This window comes from Oryzias melastigma, linkage group LG7 (assembly GCF_002922805.2).
Source record: "Oryzias melastigma strain HK-1 linkage group LG7, ASM292280v2, whole genome shotgun sequence".
NCBI lineage: Eukaryota > Metazoa > Chordata > Actinopteri > Beloniformes > Adrianichthyidae > Oryzias > Oryzias melastigma.
Window position 1 is genome coordinate 21,932,286 of NC_050518.1, and position 16,644 is coordinate 21,948,929.

Sequence of the window (16,644 nt, forward strand, 5' to 3'; positions counted from 1 at the left end):
CAAGAACCAGGATCTGCTGTCTGCCCTTTAGGCTCCTCCCAAATGGAGACCAGACCACTGATGAACCAGGAAACCCAATGAAGTTCATTTTGAACATATTGGAATTCAGATGACACCCTAAAGAATGTTTTACTGTAATGAGATCATGCTTTTACCAGCTCAGTGGCCTTGTGGTAGAGTGTCCGCCCTGAGAGTAGAAGGTCGTGAGTTCAAATCCCGGCCGAGTCATTCCAAACACTCTAAAAATGGAACCCAGAGCCTCCCTGCTCGACACTCAGCATTTTGGGATTGAAGTGGGGGATTAAACCACCAAATGGTCCCTGAGCACAGCTGTGTCTGCAGCTTACCACTCCCCCCCGGGATAGGTCAAATGCACAGAACAAATTCCACACACCTATAGGTGCATGAGCACTGATTAGGGCTGCCACGATTAGTCGACTAATCAACCATTAAAATAGTCGACGACTAATTTAATGGTTGATTAGTCGTTACTTTATATTAAATGGATTCAGAATGTAGTAAAGTTGAAAGTTATGACAGCATTCTGTTAGCTTTTTGGACTATTTTGACCTTTATTAAGGTGTTTTAGACTATTTTGAATTCTTGCTATTATTTAAGCTACATGCTAGCTGTTTTGACTAACCTATGTTATTTTCTGGTTTTTAAGCTAATTTAGCATTTAAATAATATTTCAGCTAGCTATCAGCTTCAGCATTTTCATCGGCCAAATTCAGCTTATAGAATTCACTCTAGCATTATTGCAGGTAATGTTATATATACAGTTTTTTGTTAGTTTAAAGCAAATGATGATGATGTGTTTTACATCCAGTTTGCGAATGATCCGATTAGTCGAATAATAAGAAAAAAAATAATCGGTGATTAGTCGACTGCTAAAATAATCGTTTGTTGCAGCACTACAACTGATATGACTTTAACTTTTGTTTTAGTAAATTTTATCATTTTTAAATCCTGACGAATCAGTCAACAGAGAGCGTCTTCCTGCTTCATCAGAAAATGGACTTCAACAAAAATAAATCACGAGTCGTCCCTTAAACTCCTAAATGAAATGTCATCACATTAGAAACTGAGGCCCTCATTTGTCTAAAGTGAAAGCGTTGGGGTCACTGACCTCGATGTGTCTGCAGGTCTCCTGAAGATCACTGATGTGAGTCCTCAGTTTTTCACTGAAAGCTTCCAGAGATGTGACTCCTTCACCCAGGACCTCCTGGAAAACAAACGTTCACGTCACTGTGAGCTCAGAGAACAGATTTATCAGTGTAACTTTAGTAAAGACAGAGAACATGTTTTATTTGTGGCTAGAGATTCACTACGATCAGAGAAGTTTGTCTTTTTTTCACAAAGTTTGTCTAAAACGTATTATTGGTCACCACTTTTTTAACATCACAGTGGTGGTTAAATTAAGTTAAGTTACGTTAAGTTAAGCTTAGCTAAGCAATGTTAGTTTGTTAACTGGTTGGTTGGCTAGTTAGTTAGGTAAAGTCAAGTCATATCAAGTTTGGTTAAGGTAAGTTAAGGTAAGTTAAGTTGAGTTGAGCTTAGCTAAGCAATGTAGGTTTGTTAGTTAATAGGTTGGCTAGTTAGGTAAATACAAGTCAATTCAAGTCAAGTTTAACTTGGTCAAGTTAGGATGGATGGTTGGTTTAGGTTAATGTAAGGTAAGGTTAAGTTTGGTCAGGTCAGGTCAAGGAAAGTAAAGTCAAGTTAAGCTTACCTTAACGATGCAATGTTAGTTAGTTAGTTAGTTAGTTAGTTAGTTAGTTAGTTAGTTAGTTAGTTAGTTGGCTGGTTATGTGAAGTTAAGTTAACTCCTGTCATATCACATCAAGTTTAGCTTAGTTAGGTTAGGGTGGTTAATTGGCTGGTAGATTAAGGGTAAGGATAAGGTAAGGTAAGGTTAGCTCAGCTTAGCTTATCTTGGCTTATCTTAGCTTAGCTTATTTTAGCTTAATTTAGTTAAATTTAGCTTATCTTAGCAATGTTATTTAGTTGGTTGGTCAGTCATGTCATGTCATGTCATGTCACATTACATCACATCACATCAAGTCAAGCTTGGTTAGGTTAGGATGGTTGGTTAAGCTATGCTATGGTAAGCTACACTACACTACGCTACTTTATGTTACGCTACGTTAAGTTAAGTCAAGTTAATTGACGTTACTTTAAATTGGGTTTATTAATTTAACAGGAAATGTGTCCATTACAGTCATGAAAGGGATAATCTACCTTCTGCTTCTGGAAAACGTCCGTCAGAGGAGCCACCTGGCAGGACTGATGACCCCCAAACACTTTGCAGAGAGAACAGGTGGGAACTTGACAGGTGAGGCAGTAGATGTTCACCTTCTCGCCCTCATGATCGGAGCACGACAGCTCTGCAGGAAGTGGTGGAGGAGAGACAGGGCTGCAGACAGACGGTTTCTGTTAGTCGTCTGGAATCAGCTCTCTGATTGGCCGGCTCTGCTCCTCACCTGGCTGCTCTGGTGTTTTCCTGTTTGTAGATATCGATGATGTTTTCCACCAGCAGGTTCCTCTGGAGGCCATAGACCCCGTGGCGATCCAGCACCACCTCGTGCCTGCAGGAGGGGCAACGGAAACGGCCGCTGTTCACCAGCATGGTGGTCCGCGCCTGGAACAAAGAGGGCTGCACAAACGCCATCAGGAAAATGCTGTCACCTGTCAAAATGAGTATGATGGAAAGTGTATTCCTATTATCTCGAACATTCAACCTCGATGATGACCCCGTGACCTCCAGAACGTCCACTCTTCATTCTACTGACCTGGTAGAGCTCGTTCGCACACTTCCTGCAGAGGTTGTGCTCACATGGCAGGATGACCACCGGCTTGTTGAAGATCTCCATGCAGATGGGACACGTGAGCTGCTTCTCCAGCCGTGCCAGTGCAGCCTCGCGCTCCTCCCCCCCGCTGCTGTGGAGCCAGGTCAGGTCACCTGACAGAGACATGCTGCCGCCGCCGACCGCTACCTGCTGGAACCAGAGAGGAGGGAGTCAGATCCAGACGGTTCTGACACCTAGACCGTGTGGAGGTGAAACATGAAACTAATCAGACAACGCCGGTAGAAACATGGTGTTATGTTATCAACACCTGAGGCGTCACCGTAAAACTCAAAATCTTTAACATACTGTAACTTTTAAATCGTTAAGGCAGTCAATGTAATTCCAGTAGATTCTGAAGGAGAAAAGCAGCTCGAGGAGCCGCTTTTCTCCTTCAGAATCTATTGGAATTATCGTGTTAACGGTTGAAAAGTTACAATAAATGAAAGAATATGAACACTGGGTCTCTGGAGTTAAAGGGTTAAGAGCTGGGATCTAGAAAAATACAAATTATTATTAAAATGAGTTCAAACTCTCGACTCTTGATTTAAAAAGCTTGAATTGCTCTGTTATGTTTGGTTCATTTCGTAGACTTTATTCAGTCATTTTGGAAACAAAAATGTAGAATTTTGTTCTAAATATAAGTGCTAAATAGAAGTCATTCTTACATTAGCTTTTTTTAGCTTCTTTTTACAGGTTTGAATGCTTGTGTTGGAAATCTTATCATTAGATTTCTAGTTAACACTGACTTGCTGCCTGGCCAGATTATTTATACTTTCTAGTGATTGTCTTCTTAAGATTAGTGTTTTTTTTCTCCCTTTTATGTGTCGTCTTTTCTAAACAAGAATAGTTTGACTAAACTCTACAGAGATCCTGAACATAGAGACATCTGAGAATAACGGTTGCTGTCTTTATGCAGGAGAAAGTCTAGCATGTTTAAACTAGCTCGTTGATTGGTTGGTTGGTTTGTTGCTTGGTTGGTTGATGTCTTGGTTGGTTGGTTGCTCAGTTGGTTGATTGGTTGGTTGGTCGGTCGGTTGCTCTGTTGGTTGATTGGTTGGTTGGTCGGTCGGTTGCTCTGTTGGTTGATTGGTTGGGTGCTTGCTTGGCTGCACAATTGATTGCTTGCTTGCTTGGTTGTTTGCTTCATTGGTTGCTTGGTTGGTCGATTGATTGGTTGCTTGCTTGTTGCTTCCTTGTTGGTCAATTGGTTGGTTGCTCAACTGGTAGGTTGGTTGCTTGTTTGGCTGCTCGGTTGTTCGGTTGGTTGGTTACTTGCTTGCTTGCTCAACTGGTGGGTCGGTTGCTTGTTTGGTTGCCCGGTTGTTCGGTTGGTTGGTTACTTGCTTGGTTGGTCAACTGGTTGGTTCTTGGGTTGCTTAGTTGGATGGTTGCTTGTTTGGCCGCTCGGTTGGTCAGTTGGTTACTGGCTTGGTTGCTGGGTTGGTTGGTTACTTGCTTGATTGGTTGGTTGTTTCTTTCTTGCTCGGTTGTTCAATTTGTTAGTTGCTTGCCTGCTTGGTTGCTCAACTGGTTGGTTGATTGGTGGCTGGGATGCTTGGTTGGTTGGTTGCTTGTTTGGCTGCTCGGTTGGTTGCTTGCTTGGTTGGTTGGTTGCTTGCTTGTTGCTTGGTTGGTTGGTTGGTTGCTTATTGCTTATTCACTTGCTTGGTTGTTCGATTGGTCGATTGATCGGTTGCTCAAATTATTGCTTGCTTGCTTGGTTAACCAACCGATCAATTGATTGATCGATTGATCCTTTTTATTTCAAGCATAAATTGTGGACAATACAAGACAAACAAATCCCACAGGTTTTCAAACTCAAATAATGAAATCTGTTGAGAATGGAAAAAAAGCAAAGACTGACTAAAGTCACCGTTTAATAGAGTAATTATTAACTAAAGTCAAGCAGAGTTACATTGATTGCTTGAAAAGAAGTGGAAAGAAGTGAATTTATATAATCCCATCTCTACTTAGATACTTCATTTTACAGTTTTGCTAAATTTTGTAATCCAATTTGAATCAGAACAAATGCAAGTTTTTTATTTCAAGTAACGTTGAATGCTTGTTGATTATTGCTTAGTGCTTTATGTCTTTTATGGTTCATCATGTTTATGATTTTATCCGGCCTATCTTTTAATCTATGCAGTTGCTTATCAAATTTAGCCACATCGTTGCTTTTATTTTATTTTGCTGTCAGTTTTATTGTTGTTTTATTGATCAATTATTGATTCATCTCATTAAACATTCTTTTATGATTTCAGTAAACAGTAACATCAATCACACATCGAGTAACAGATATATAATACTCACTGATTCTAATCAGAATACAATTTCATATAAATCCAGAAATCATCCCAACACATTGAAAATCAAGTTTTCCAGAATCAATAGAATGCTTATTGATTATTCTCTGAAATAATTCTTACATCATTTTGGTAAACATTCATGATTCACTCAATATGTTATAATCATTGATTATCATTAGAACACATGATTACATTAATCCAGTAATCTTTGCTACAAATTTCAGATCAAGTAAAGAAACTCAATATCTTATTGACTGTAATTAAATCACTTCAGTAATCATTTATACATATTACACTCTGTAAAACTCATTGGTTGTTAAAAAAGCTTCAATTATTTCAACACATTCAAGTTAACATGTTCACACATTTGGAAGAATTCAAACTCCAGATGATCTTTAACTCATCTTATCTTCATATTGTGAAATTATAATTTTTTAATACATTTTCTTGAGTTTATGTACGTTTGAACATTGTTTGATCGCATCACTTAACCTGTTCCAGAGTTTAGAACCAAACACAGAAACTTTTTGGTCCTCAAGTTCCTACAGCCGCTCAGTTTACATGATCAACAAACAATTTATATAATCAAAATGGTTTGTTTTTGAAGTAAAAATAGAGGATATAAGGAATTCTTATAATTATTTCTATACAGTAGGTGAAATATGGTAATATTAAGGAGCACTTCACTACAGTTGTGTTCTAATATGTTCTGGAGTTCTGAACTGCTTTTAAATGAAGCCGCTGACCTGCAAAGATGAGGGAAGTTGCTGGTGCCGTAAATAACCGACTGACCCCTCAGTAGTCAGCGTTCAATAAAGTTCAAGTGTCTCCGTTGTGTAAGTTCTCCATGCAGAACCTTTCCTAACCTCCACATGTGAGGCATGTACAGGTGTCTTACAGGAATTCCTTCACTCGATGAACCGATTCCTGGAGCTCCTCTGACACCACGATCACCTCAAATCAGACTCGAGGGCGACTCTACCTGGTCCCAGCGTCCTCCAGATCTTCCTCTCTTGTATCTTCCTCCCGACACACTCTCATTCAGAACTCACTCAGCAGAAGTGGAACCGCTCTTTGTTGTTTTTTTCTCCATCTGAGAAACCTGCGTGTGCTGGAGGGCATCGGGTTTCTGCCCCGTGTCTCTGAGCTGATCCCCTCACAGCCCATATGAGGCGGTGGCTGGTATGTGGACCGATTAAGCTCCTGCCAGGCTGCGCCGCGTCTACGGTTTCACCCCCACAGCCCACACAAACCACATACAACATGATTATCATCCAGTCCAGAGGGACACAATTGTCCTCTGGAACGCTGCATTTTCACATTCTACCTGCTGTGACTGTGAACACGGTTTGGCAGAAACAACGTGTCCTGAATAAAAGCTTCTACTGGATAAAACAATATTCTAAACATGTCGGGCCAGAAATGACTGTTATGACTGAGAAACAAAAGCAAAGATGGGTGGCATGGTGGTGCAGTGGTTAGCGGTCTCACCTCACAGCAAAGAGGTCCTGGTTCAAATCCCAGTTGGGTTCGTTCATGAGTGTTCTCCTCGTGCATATGTGGGTTTTCTCCGCCCACAGTCCAAAAACAGGCTTTAGAGGTTCATTGGTGACTCTAAACCAGGGGTCTGAAACCCGCGGCTCTGGGGCCACATGTGACTCTTTGACCCCTCCATGTGTCTCTTTGACCCCTCTATGTGTCTCTTTGACTCCTCCATGTGGCTCTTTGACCCCTCTATGTGTCTCTTTGACCCCTCCATGTGACTCTTTGACCCCTCCATGTGGCTCTTTGACCCCTCCATGTGTCTCTTTGACCCCTTCCATGTGGCTCTCTGGTTAAAGAAAATAAAATGTTTTTCATTTCCTAAAGTGACATGATTGGACTTTAAGGCACATCAAGCAAAACTCAACAGTCGTGAATTAAACTTTAGAAGGACCGGACATCACTCTATGAGGCTCCTGACTACAGTAACCCTAACACTCCAATAATCCATCAAGCGGTGGAACGACTTAGTTTACTAAAGTTGTACCAAAACAATTTGACTGACTTTGGAACGCCATGGACCATCGAAATGTTAATAAGCATAACCAGAATTCACCTTAAAGGCATGCCAGAATATAAATTGGATTTTCTATTTCTTTTATTGTGGGATTTTGACTATGTTATATCACATGTCAAAGTCAAGGCCCGGGGGCCGGATCCGGCCCTCCAGATCATTTTATTTTATTGTTATTAATGGCCCGATGTTATCTTACGCTTGTTGTGGAAAATGATTGGAATCCGATGAAGGAGCAGACAAGCTTTCAAGTTAAACACAAGTATTTAATAACAATTCAGTGTAATGTACGTGGATCAGACGCACAGAGGAGCCTGTCTTCGAGGGTTCTGCCTGAATAGAATAGACGCTTGGCTTTTATAGGTTTCAAGTGGAACTTCCTGTTTGCATATGCCTTAGGGTCATGGGTTGTCTTACAGGAGTGGAGATTTCTGGTCAAGAGTCTTATACAGAAGCGGGACTTTCCGGTCAAGCGGTTGCCCAACACAGAAACTGCATTTCAATCATGAGCCGCCCAGGACAGAAACCCACATTCCTGCAGAGATTCAGAGTCTCAATCAAAAGTTACATATAAATCAAAGTAGAAACAAATGCTAAACAAAATATTTATATTACAATTGCATAATTTTGACAAAATATATTTTTTACGGTTTAAGTTGATTTATTCTGGAATAATATTCCTGCCTTTTTATTATTCATAATTATGTTAAAAAGTTACGGTTTTAAGTTTCAAAAATTGACATTATGTTAGCTTTTTGGACTATTTTGGCATTTACTAAGATTTCTTAGGCTATTTTGGAGTTTAGCTAATATTTCAGCTACATGCTAGCTGTTTTGGCTATTTAGTGTTTTTTAACGTTTTTTTAGGCCATCTTAGCCTTTAGTTTATATTTTAGCTGCCTATCAGCTTCAGTGTTTTCAGCTATCAGCTTCAGCGTTTTCAGCTATCAGATTCAGAATCTTCAGCTATCAGCACTGTCATCTTCAGCAGCCAAATTCAGTTTACAGTGTTCTGGTGTTACTCATGTGGGTGATTTTGGAAATGAGAGTTATACTGTATGTGTCCATGTGTAAATGTAACATAATGTACTTTAATTTTAGGAGTACTGGGCTCAGGAATACTAATTATACGCGGTACGGGGTGAGAATTTATACTATTTTTCTTCTTCTCACTCCCCTTCAGATTTTTTATGTTTGTATACTTTTTTTTTTCTTTTTTAACTTGAACAGAACTTAATCCCCCTAAACATAAATATTTTTTCTTTCTTTTAACATAGTTTTATTCAATTCTGACAGATATTTTTTTCATTCTGTCTGTAGTAAGTCAGGTTGGTGCAAAAAGTGAAATAATTTAAAACCAAAAAAATCTGCTTGTATTGTGGTTCTTTTTGTGATGACATTTCCACCCTTTTTGACCTGCCCGTCGATAGACGATGGGATATAGGGAGGGTCAAATTTGGCCCCAATGGTCAAATTAGAGGTGAATTTTTGATGAACTACTGAACTGTGTCCTACAAAGCAACAAGGTATTTTTTTATTTTGGCTACAAACAGCATAAGTAAAAGATAATGTAAAAATAGACCAAAGGATTATCTGAGAAAGGTTTCTTAATCCTAGAGCACAGCAGGTGATTTTCACCTGAGCAAAAGTATTCACTTAATTTTCAATATGTTGCATTTTTCTGAGTGTCCCTAAAGTCTCACGTGTCCCCGGAATGGGTGGACCAAAGACCAAGACTCTAGTGTCATTTTTTAGTCATTTTAAAGCATGTTTTGGGATCTTCCAATGTTTTTATTTTCAATTTCATTACATAATCCACAGTTTAAAATATAAGAAAACTACTAATTTACCATTTAACATTTTCATATTTTGATCTATTTTTATGACAAATACTTTTTATTGGGTAAAAATTACCCGGCAAAAGTGATGGTGTAACTTTTTATGGACAAAGTGTTCCACGGTTATTGGACATTAAGTACATAGAAACAAAAGGCAACATCAAGGAGTCTATACCAGGGTAAGATTTTTAAAATTTGTAGTTTAATCTGACGAGCTTTGACTCAATGAAATGTGGAAAACATATCAACAAAAATAATTTAAAAAATAAATTTAAAATGTTTTTGGGCATAAAATGGAATTGGGTTACTTCAGGTTAAATATGCTGAAACATTTAAACAGTCTGTATAGGAACCTGTCCACAGCCATGAACACTTTTTATTTCACTTTTAGGATTTCCAACAGTCCAGTCAGGTAAACTCGCTGGACGATCCTCAGCAGATTAAGAAGTTTTAATTAAATTAGAGACTCTTCATCATTTCAATGCTGATTATCTGGTTTCTGGTGAATAAAAGCCACAGTGAGGCGACAGAGTCTGAAGCTTCAGAAACATTTATTTTACAACCGCACATCATTTACATAAAACATTATCAGGTCATGCTAAAAACAGAGAACCTGCACGTCTCTACGCTTCACACGGAGAGTATTTACATCACACAGAAACTTCTACACAATCCCCCTCAACATTCCAGCTAGCACTTAAATATTAAAAATATAAGAAAAATCATGACATTACCTTCATCCCCAGGCGTCTACTCACACAGAGTTTGTGTTTCTGAACATTTGGGAATCCCTGTTCACCCGAATCGCTCACCAAACTGACCGGGATTCTGATGATGGAGCGGCATTCCTGTTAAACTAAACTAGGAATAATGAATGTGGTGCCACTCGAGAGGAGCTATCGGAGAAATACAAAAAGGAGAATTTGAGGAAAGAAACTTAATCTGGGGTAGTTCAGAGTCCCTTTCAGCGCTACAAGGATTCAGAAGTGCATTTAGTCAACAAATAAGACTTTGGATATCAACAACGTAATCAGGTTGATTTATTAACAACATAAACAATTACAAACAAAACCTCTAAAAACAAATAAGGGAAAACAAAAATAATCTACATTAGAAACAAAGACATCTAAACGGACACTTTCAACAACATTTACATCTTTTTTATCTGGTCTGTAAACTAAAACAAAGAAGAAAGGGGTTGATGTTGGACTTTTAACTCCTGCAGCGCCACACGGCTTCAGAGACGAACGCTGCAGACAGCTGGACATGAAGGGGCGTGGCCACTTTGACTTGAGCTTACTCTGCTCCCCAAATGGGCGGGACCAAACACAGAAATTTAGCTGATGATAAAAATGGGCAAATGTGGAACAAAACATTGTTTCTTGAGGGCCGATTCCTAATGGACTTCAGGCGGCCGTCGGGCCGGACTTTGGACACCTCTGCATAGTTAAAAACGAGAACACGTCCACCACCAGCATCATCTTTAGTCCTAAAAACTGAAGACAGAACCTCTGAGTCTGTTCGGGTTCTTCTGGACTAGAGTTCTGTCGGGAAGCAGACTGAAAGGAGCAGAATCTGTTTCTGCTCAGGCAGACTGAAGCAGAACCAACTCCAATACGACGCCAAGTTTGATTAAAATTAATTTACATTTAGTTTTCCATTAACTGATGCCTAAAAATGATCATAACAGGAAGTTAAAATAAATAGATCGGTTTTGCAGTTGCTTAAAAGCTGCGTTCATAATTTCGTTGTTTTTTTTTCCCTTTATTTATCTTAAATGAAACGGAGGAAACGTTCGGCGCTCGTCTGATGTTCTCATGCGTCGTCTCCAGAAGAATGAAGGAAACACACAGACGGGTTACAAAGTGGGAGCAGAAGAATTCATGATGCAGTTACACAACAGAGCCCCTTCTGTGTGTGTGTGTGTGTGTGTGTAGGAGTGTGTTTTGGCTGACACAGCAGCTATTAGGGCTGGGTGATAAAAACATGATCTGAGGCTTTAGAACCAAAGTGATGATGCACAAAGCAGATCCTCCAGATGAGCTTGGATGTGTTTCTGCACAGCTGATACAGCTGAATCCCTCCAACAGCAGCGCTGCGGCGTCGTGGAGGAGTGAGCAGCTAAAGGAGGAGCAGCATTGGCAGCTGGTCTGACTGGCTTTAACTCACCGACAGTGAGCTACTCATTTGACACATAGAGACTCCGTTTGTATCGCGTCAGATTGAAGAGGTTCATCTACCACCGAGCCCTAGTAGCTGTGAGCTGTGTGTGTTTGCTCAGTAAGCGTCAGTCTTGTAACTGTGGTGAGCGTCGGAGGTGAGCTGGGTGGTTTCTGTGGCCGAAGACGGCTGCATGACGATCGGATCACTGCCATCTGGAAAACACACAAAACCACAGTGAGACTTAAAAAGTCCCCAAAAACATAAAAGGACCTAAACTACAAACTCCAAAACCATAAAATACAAGTACAATGAAAAAACATCACGAATTTTGTAAAATGTGGAGTATGAACTCAACAAAAATAAAACCTGACAGTGAAGAAACGATTACATCGGTTCAGTGTATTAAAAAAAGAAACACCTGGACAGAGACGACATCCTAAAAGCCAGAAAGTGATTTAAAATGTGAAAATTTCTGCGCTTCCGTGTCGTTACCTTTCTCCTCGGCGGTCATCTGCGCCTCCAGGTCCTCAGGAGAAACGTAGAAGTCTGGTTCCTGGTCCATCGGAGGCCGAGGTTTACATTTGCCGCAGCAGCAGTTACAGCAGCAACACAAGCAGCAGCAGCAGTAGCAGCCGGTTGCCAGGCAGCAGAAGGCAAACAAAGCCTGTGGGATCAAACACAAGCAGAGAGTTTACAGAGTTAACATCATTTCTATAAAGACCCATTCTGATGAAAATTGGGTTTTTTAACATGTTTTTGAGGTATTTTTCTGATGATGGAGGACATATGTCAAAAAAAAGCCTAAAGTCATAAAGCCTAAATTGGCATTTCTGAGTATTTTTACATTCTAATTAGGGGTAGGTGGATTCATGCAAACAGTCCCGTCCAGAACTCAGAGGTGAATTTCTGATGAACTCCTGCTGCTCTGCGGAAACAATCTTAGAAAACAACACGGGAAATGCATCTATGGGCTTGTTTCAGCTCTCTGAGGGAGGGGCGGAGTCACTGGGTCAATTCAGCTCTTGGGTGTGAGGGGCGGAGTCACTGACTCATTTAAAATCTTTGTTGGAGGGGTGGAGTCATAGACTCATTTCAACTATCTGTGGGAGGGGCGGAGTCACTGGCTCATTTCAACTATCAGTGGGAGGGGCGGAGTCACTGGCTCCTTTCAGTTATCTGGTGAAGGGGCGGAGTCGCTGGCTCACAACTTTCTCTTTCACTTCTGAAGACTCCATAAATCTCCAGTACTTTCATTTACAGTTTCCTCGTGCCTCCAACCATGTCTAGATGGTGTGAAATCTCAGTAAATGTGTTTTCCATACCTTGGCCCACCAGCTTGACAGGACAAAGTAGGTGTTGACATTCTCCTCTCCGAACTGTTCCGCCACATAAAGTCCCAGAGAGCCGTATTTGTCGTAGATGTTCTTCTTCGTGGGGTCAACCAAGATGGAGTGGGCGTTGTTTATTTCTTTGAACTTCTCCGCTGCGTCCGGGTTGTCCGGGTTTTTGTCAGGGTGAAATTTTAACGCCAGTTTCCTGAAAAGTGCAAAGAGACCATCTCATTTTGGTTACAGCCTCTCTTTTTCCTCATGATGAAAGCTACTCGAGCTTTGGAGCTGTATCAAACAGGCTGCCCGGTAGAGATATAAGGAGAGTAGGGCTGGATGACATTCTATCTGACCAAAACAGCAATGAAAACATAAAGAATGAACCAGAAGATAAAATGTTTGGTTCATCTTTATTTCAGTCAGTTTATGGTTGGAGAACGTACCAACTACCATGACAGAAAAGTTAATATGTTCATAAGAACCTTTTATTTTCATAGAGTTCAGTAATGTCAGAGTCATTGATTTCAATTATATATTGAAGCAAATTTTGCTTTTATTTCCTGCTTTTTTAACTTTATAGACTGCAGGATTCTTCAAACTTTTAGTAAAGAAGTCGTGTTAGATTCCACACACAGCTTGTGTTGAAATAACTTCTTTCAGTTCAATAACAAACACATTTAAATCTCTTAAAGAAGGTGGATAAATTAATCATTTAAATGTGTCGGCTCTCTTGTGGCTGATGAACTGAGTCTAAAGGAGATGACATCACATACCTGTAGCATTTCTTAATGTCTTCTGTCGTGGCGTTCTTGTCGACTCCGAGAACAACATACAGAGACTCGCCTGATGTTGACAGAGTCCTCTGCCTCTGGTGGTCCATGGTTTTTATCTGCTCACTCACTCAAGTTGCCACTCGCCTGCAGAAAGAAAACACAACAAATCAAATCTGATAACAGGACAAGAAGTGTAGAAGAACAGCTTTCATTGTAGCAGAGAAATGTGTGATTGAAAGTCTTTCAGCAAAGCGTTAAAACTCCAGTGTTGGTCCTGCCGTGCTCTTTGTGATCTAGGGACGCCATAAAAATGGAATGTACCATTTTTGTGTGTGTGGTATGTGGGTCTAACAAACCACAAAACTCACTTTTTGGAGCATATTTTGAATCGGTGGAAAAAAAAAAAGAAAACAACAGGAAAAAACAATCAAATAAAGGCCTTCAATTCATTTTTTTAAAAGCTTCAATACATATATTTAATAAAACATTTTTAAAGTACTTTAAAACACACCCAGAGCTTCAGGTTAACCCATGATTAGATAAACGTTAAGCAAAAACTTTGGCACATATCAAAGACGGTGTACATGAATGATATTGAACGGACAACTGATATAAATGATGATAAAGGTGCGTGGCGGAGGAGTCCGTGGTACATGAATCTGTGATCCTTTACAGATGTACTAAATACCATGGAGATCCGTCACCCGCTTCCCAGGAGAAAGATGACGGATAAACCAGCGATTCTCATCATGTCTGTAAACAAAAACACAAACTAGCTCTGATGAAGGAAAGGAGAAACCTGAAAGGATCTGCTGTTCATCTAAATGACCATCTGACCAGAAGGAATGCTGAAATTGTCAAATATGCCAGAATTTAAAGGCAAATTAGAAAAGACCTGGGTAACAGGTTGGAAGATCTTCGTTCAATAACTCAGTCAATCGGACCGGTCCAAGGTTCTGGTTGTCAACTACATGAAAGACTTTGAGAAATGTTTGATCACGGACGTCTTTGAGTTAATGCCAAATGTTTAAAAAGGTTATTTAATCAGCAGTTTGGGATAGAAATTAAAATTTCATATATATTGGAAATATTTTTGCATTTCTTTGTGTTAAAGTTCGCATTATACTTGGTAACAGTTTTTAATGGAGAAAATGTCAAATTGGCACTTAATGTCATAGCTGGCCCCTGATTTAGACTAAAAACAGAATAATCGGAATTAAAAGACCACTAGGACGGATTTTAAAGATCAAACAGTGTACAGGTCTCTGCTTCAGCTGAATAGAAGATAAACATAAAAAAACTGCATTCATAATAAAACATGTCTAAAAACACATTAAAAGAAAAGACTGTGTGGCTGAATTCACATCCCACAAACCTGCTGGCTCTTCTCCTAACAGGAGGTAAACAGTCATGAGAGCAGGTGGTTCAGACGGGCCGTCATGAAAAGCAAACCGACTGTGAATGGCCTGAGCACAGCACGCTTCACTTGTGTTGACTTAGCCAGACACACAACCCACCCATCTCCAGAAACGGGTCAAACACGGGGTCACAACCTTCCTACAGCCACGTGAAATGATATTTCAGGAACACAACAGTCTGCTGATTGAATATATTTTAATGTGGAGTTATGGCCTTCCTATTCAGTTCAATAGGTCAAAGGAACTAACTTGTTGTAGAAACTGTCAGTTTTCACAAACTTTGTACTGAATCACCAAGAAAATCGGACTCAGAAAGTTGACCCACTTTGTTCGATTGCATAATATTGCTGAAGTATTAATGCAAGAGTGTGTTGTAAAGAGGAAATTGGTTAATGCTCTTCTGTCTTCCTGTATTTCTACATTGGTAGATGTCTAAGATATCAGCAGAGACGTTGCGTTTTATATCAGTCAAGATTGTCTAAATATAACATTTTCAGTTTTATAGTGAAGTGGACGCGTCCTGCTGGGTTTCCGTGTGGGGCGAGCTGTGGACTGGGAGGGAGGAGCAGCAGGTTGCGCCTGGCTTCTCTGAATCTAAATATACATGGATTATCTTCAAACACAAACCTTTGGAGAAAACGGCTGGACTCTGAAAAGTGACACACCCCAGAGACAAACTGAGCTCACGCTTTTAACCGTCCACTGTCCAGCTTGAAAAACAAACGAATAAAGCTTTGTTCTTAATGCGGTCAGAACAGCAGATGGTCGTTCTTGCCGAGGCTACCATGCAGTTTCTTTACTCCACGTCTGAAAGCACATTGATTTAACACCTCCCTAATTCCCGCCTACAAGTGTGCCTTGGATTAACCAATCGTAACACAGATTCTCCCCCTCCTGGCTGGGATTAACCAATGAGGACAATTCATCAGAGGTCTTCGGATTATCATCACACTAAACCTGCGTTTGTGTGTGTGTGTATTTGTGTGGACTAATCATGTTCAAACTCCTCCACCCAAAGCTCTGACCAGTGGAACTGCATCCAGCTTGTGAGGTTACGAGTTGGTGGGATGAGGTACATCTCAAGAATGTAGAAATAGGTTTTCTCATACAATTCAACACATATAGGGGCTGAAATTAAAATGTTATCAAAAAGCAATGTTAGTATTAGGGGTGTGGATTGGCAAGAATCTAGCAATGCAATACGTATCGTGATGCATGTCTCACGATACATTACATATCGTGATAGATTCCAAGACTGTGCCAGAAGAATTATTTAAGCTTTTTATTTATGGAAAAAAGTCATAGTTGTTTCATTACAACAAAAACAGAAATGTTGACTAAACCAGTGAGACTCAACATTTAACACAAGCTGGTTCTCGCGAGATCTTGTTGTTCTGGTGTGGTGTAGAGCTGCTCAAAGTGTACTGTGCTGCCAATTAGTGGTCGGTCGGTAGGTAGGTAGGAGACTCGTAAAATATTCATTAAAAATGGTCTTGTCAGCATTTTAAAATACAGGTATTGCCAAATTAAATTTCCTGATATATCACCAAATCCATTTTTCCCCCAACACCCCTAGTTAGTCTCACACCTTAATCAGCTAATTAATTCAAAACCCTGCAAAGGTTTCTAGAGTCTTTAAATGGTCTGAGTGAGTAGCTACAGTCATAGGACCGCTGACTGGACACACGTCAGAAGACAGACATCCCTTCATAGGGAGGATAAAAAGCAAAAGGTCAATGATAAACAAGCTGGTAGGTCAGAGTAATGTGTCCAAGCTTATTATCAAAAATTGAGCTGAAGGAAAACGTGGGAATAAAAGGTCCAGCAACCAGAGGTGGGACCAAGTCATTGTTTTGCAAGTCCGAGTCAAGTCCCAAGTCTTTGTCCTCAAGTCCGAGTCAAGTCCCAAGTCA

At 40.1% G+C, this 16,644-nt stretch overlaps 2 protein-coding genes across 6 annotated transcripts in view; both read right to left on the reverse strand.

Moving 5' to 3' along the window:
- Positions 1-6,298, reverse strand: part of LOC112159145 (tripartite motif-containing protein 54) — a 13,082-nt gene extending 6,784 nt beyond the window's left edge. The window contains exons 1-5 of one of the 5 annotated variants that reach the window (XM_024293040.2): positions 6,138-6,298; positions 2,793-2,996; positions 2,484-2,656; positions 2,242-2,416; positions 1,130-1,225 (exon numbers count right to left, since the gene is read on the reverse strand). In XM_024293040.2, the coding sequence (XP_024148808.1) occupies positions 1,130-1,225; positions 2,242-2,416; positions 2,484-2,656; positions 2,793-2,975 (627 nt within the window). In that variant the 5' untranslated portion in view covers positions 2,976-2,996; positions 6,138-6,298. Of the gene's footprint in view, positions 1-1,129; positions 1,226-2,241; positions 2,417-2,483; positions 2,689-2,792; positions 3,000-6,021 lie in introns of those variants that run through there. The other 4 variants (XM_024293039.2, XM_024293041.2, XM_036212886.1 and 1 more) reach the window with 4 other exon arrangements.
- Positions 6,299-9,581: 3,283 nt separating this feature from the next.
- Positions 9,582-16,644, reverse strand: part of LOC112159147 (dnaJ homolog subfamily C member 5) — a 12,829-nt gene continuing 5,766 nt past the window's right edge. Inside the window, exons 2-5 of the mRNA XM_024293042.2 lie at positions 13,314-13,457; positions 12,535-12,748; positions 11,705-11,876; positions 9,582-11,424 (exon numbers count right to left, since the gene is read on the reverse strand). Of these exons, the coding sequence (XP_024148810.1) occupies positions 11,327-11,424; positions 11,705-11,876; positions 12,535-12,748; positions 13,314-13,420 (591 nt within the window). The 5' untranslated portion in view covers positions 13,421-13,457 and the 3' untranslated portion in view covers positions 9,582-11,326. The remainder of the gene's footprint in view (positions 11,425-11,704; positions 11,877-12,534; positions 12,749-13,313; positions 13,458-16,644) is intronic.